At 37.7% G+C, this 3,586-nt stretch overlaps 1 protein-coding gene across 2 annotated transcripts in view; it reads left to right on the top strand.

Annotated features, from left to right (window-relative positions):
* Nucleotides 1–2,308, top strand: part of larp1b (La ribonucleoprotein 1B) — a gene marked incomplete at its 5' end in the record, with an annotated part of 26,460 nt that extends 24,152 nt beyond the window's left edge. For both annotated transcript variants that reach the window (XM_035674661.1, XM_035674660.1), the window contains 1 exon segment: nucleotides 174–2,308. In XM_035674661.1, the coding sequence (XP_035530554.1) occupies nucleotides 174–446 (273 nt within the window).
* Between the last annotated feature and the right edge of the window lie 1,278 nt (nucleotides 2,309–3,586).

Here is a 3,586-nt window from a genome sequence, read left to right as displayed (position 1 = left end):
ATATCAGTACCTCTAATTTGTACTGTTAATTTAAAACAACTTGGCATTTTTATGTTACTATTAATGAATGTCGCTAGCTATATAGGAAGACATTGTTTATCCGGTCTGCTGAGCTCTGATTGGTCGACTGTCGGCCTGATTTCATGTAATGACCTCGACCTCTGTGTCCGCAGCCCCCGATGGGAGAGGAGGGAGGCAGGAGGAGACGTCACTCATCCTCGGCCGGGGATGAAGGGAGGCGTCGGCGACATCCTTCCAACTCTACCTCAAAACCCACGCAGGCCTCCAAATCCTCTAACGCCGCCGCTCACCCTGCCGCCGCCGCCACCGCTGCCGCTCAGAACACACCCAAAGACAACGCCCAGAAATCAGCAGCAGCCACCGCCCCGAGGAAAAAGGCCGAGCCCGGAGCAGTGAAGAAGGAAAGCGTCGCACCAAGTAAATGAAGCTCCCCTCCTGTAGGTGTGGGTTCGGATAGAAGAGAAGTAGAGCGAGGCGGCGATGATGGCGGCGGGCGGAAGCAGCTCTGAGCTCAGCGTTCGTTCTTCTCAGCGGCAAACTGTTTGGGCATGAAGAGCGACTGCGCGTGGTTGACTTAAATTTGACTGTTTTTATCTGTGCATTTCATTTTAAAAGCAAAAACAAGCATAGGCAGTGAGCTTGAATCTGTGCGCCTGACAGCTCGTAACGTTTACAAAAAAAACAAAAAAAAAATGCATTCCCTGCATTTTGCCTTTTTATTCTCTCAGATGCCAAAAACTTCCTCAACAACCTGTTGATCTCCACAATCTGTAAACAGCTCTGGTCTGTAAAGAGCTCTCTCAGCCTTGTTTTTTAAAACTGTGATTGTAGTTTGCCAAGATAAGAGATACTGCAGACAGTCCTGTGTGCCTTAATCTGATTGAGCAGAGAGACAGGAGGCCTTTCAGTGGCAGAAGAATCCAAATTTTGCTCTTTTAAAGTCTTCCCAATCGATTATTTTGGGTTTTGAATATGTTTAAAATCTGATACCACTTCAGGTTTTTATTTTCTCGAGACATAAATATCCTCAGTTTTTTTTTAATTTTTTATTATCATGACAATCAAGTTGACAGCTGCAGTCATAAATTTGTGAAGGACTGACCCCGAGGCAGCTGCTCCGTAACAGATGTGCCCTGATGTTTTTTAAAGTCTGACTCACGAAGGCTTCCTGGCTTAAACTTCATCACGTCGGTTTTCGATTTAAAAAATAATAATGACACATTTTATCTGGGAAGCTTTAGGTCCCATTTTACACCCAGAGGTAGTATAATTTATTGTTTTTGTTTTTATTTTTCCATGTACTTGATTTGATGGAATAGTCTTCGGTAATCATTGCAGTTTTTAATGGCTTTTTGCTATTGAATATGATATATATAAAAAAAGAGGAAATGTTTCTGCTGGAATTATGGGTGTGAGCTAGCATCATAAAAAACTACAGTATATTTTAGCTTGAAGTTTACTTCATATTATGTTTGAGGCTTAGTGCTCCAGAAGCACTTAAATCTTTCCTTTTACGTTATCAATGGACTTAAAGAGGTTTTTAGAGTTGAATTTTAAAAGAAAAAAAATGTAAATACTATAAAAAATCATTTGCTATTCAATTATTCTTTTTGATTTTAAGAAGTGATTTTTGTTTTATCTCGGTAGTTTTGGTTTTTTGAGTGTGTTTTTAGGATAAAGCAATGCATGTGTTAATGCCAGAGTCTTGAATTGTAAAATGCAAAAAAATATAAAATAACAGTTGATTGTATGAACTGTGTGTGTGTCTGTTTGGTGTGTGTTATCTGTCCTACTTTGTGTTGGCTCTATCTTGTTACTTTCTCTGGTGTCCCTCAGGGCGAGGCATCAAGCCTGATCAGCAGGTTTTTTTTTTTTAATTATTTGTTCCCAACAACAGTCGAGGGTGAAATTCACGCTGCCGTCGCTCAGATTAAAAACTGTCTGATGATCTCGGTCGACTGTAAACCTTAAGTCCCACTAAAGTGCATTTCAGCAGTTATCATCTCGCAGAGTAAACAAGCAGTTAGGAGGAAAATGTGTTTACACAGATTGTGCAAACAGCAGACCGATAACAGCTGAATAAAAAGGGCAAATGGTAGAGAGTGTTAGCTAAAAAACAATCACCGAACAATGTCTGAAATGGCATTTATTGTTTTAAAAAGGCTTTATTTTGCCCACATGATCATAATTTCATACCACTGTGACACCAACAGAAGAGGAAACAACAACAATAAACAAACAAACAACCTTTCAGTAAATGTATGAAGAAATAAAGTTCAATGTTTAACTTCTGGGTTATTTTAGTTTTATTAATAAGTTAGTGTCTGTTTGTTTCGCTACGGGTCCCGATGAGGGATCAACAGTCGAGTTTCAACGTCTACAGAGGTGGGCGGGTGTCCTGCTGCCTTCACGTGTCCCTCGTAAACATCAACTCTGAGAAGTGGATCTTTCTGGGACTGTAAAGTGCTTCTGTGTACTTACAGTTTCTATGTTGAATAAGTCTCTTGTGTTTTTGTTTAAAGTTTTAGTGAAGCCAAACCGTAAACATTATATTGTTGTCTCTTTTTGTGTTACTCTGAACCTGTTTCTATTGTAAACTGCTCTTTAAACAAACCTCACTTTTATTTACCTTCAGGTCACAACAGGAGGCTTACATTTACAAGTAATTTAAGTCATGTATCTCTTTATCCAATTGGCCTATCTGGTGTAAATTCAATGACACTACAAACAGAAGATGTGCAGTTATAAGGATGTAGTCAAATTAACAGGCGGGGTTTAATAAAAAGAAGTTTCATTATGGGAAACGCTCGACTCTAGGGACTAAGTCAAGATTTCTTGGCTTTTGCATCGAAGCTTCTCATGGAAGTCCCCCTATTTTTAGAGAAATGCAATATTTAATTCCCCTTTAATATCCCTGGTGAGCCGCACAACTTGTGGAAATTGAATTAAACTTAAATTGACATCAAAATAACAAGAATGTAACCCAGTTATAGAAATAAATATCAGTGCTGTTTGTGTTATCTGCAAATAGAAATCTATCCATTTTACAGAGTGCTCGAGGTGTCATTTGATTATTTTAATGTCAAAATACATGTTTTAAATGTAGGGCAATTTGAACACAGCTAGAATTATTAGTATTATTAATGTTTTGATGATTGATTCATTCTTTAAGTCATTTTAAGTAAGAAAAAAGTGAATATTTTCTAGGTTTCTTAGACTTATATGATAGTAAATAGTAAAAAAAGTAGATGTCAGTGGATATGTTTGTATTTTGGACTATTGATCTGGGGATTAAGATAAGATATTCCTTTAATAGTTCCACAATGGGGAAATTCCAATATTACAGCAGCAAAGTGGATAGAGAAAAAAAACAGTATAAAGACAGAGTATGAAAATATAATATATAAACACTGTACAAGAGAAAAAACAGTAAAAAGCCACACCAACAGATAACGAATAAAGAAATTAGTGGTTTCTTTCCACTATTTGCTGACATCAGAATCAGAAATACTTTAATAATCCCAGGGGGAAATTATTTTTGTTACAAGACTCCAGATATACAAAC

The sequence above is a fragment of the Morone saxatilis genome, unplaced genomic scaffold (genome assembly GCF_004916995.1).
Source record: "Morone saxatilis isolate NCDOM2014 unplaced genomic scaffold, NCSU_SB_2.0 Contig3, whole genome shotgun sequence".
NCBI classification, from domain to species: domain Eukaryota; kingdom Metazoa; phylum Chordata; class Actinopteri; family Moronidae; genus Morone; species Morone saxatilis.
The sequence above is the reverse complement of the archived record's forward strand: the minus strand, read 5'-3'. Positions and strand labels throughout refer to the sequence as shown.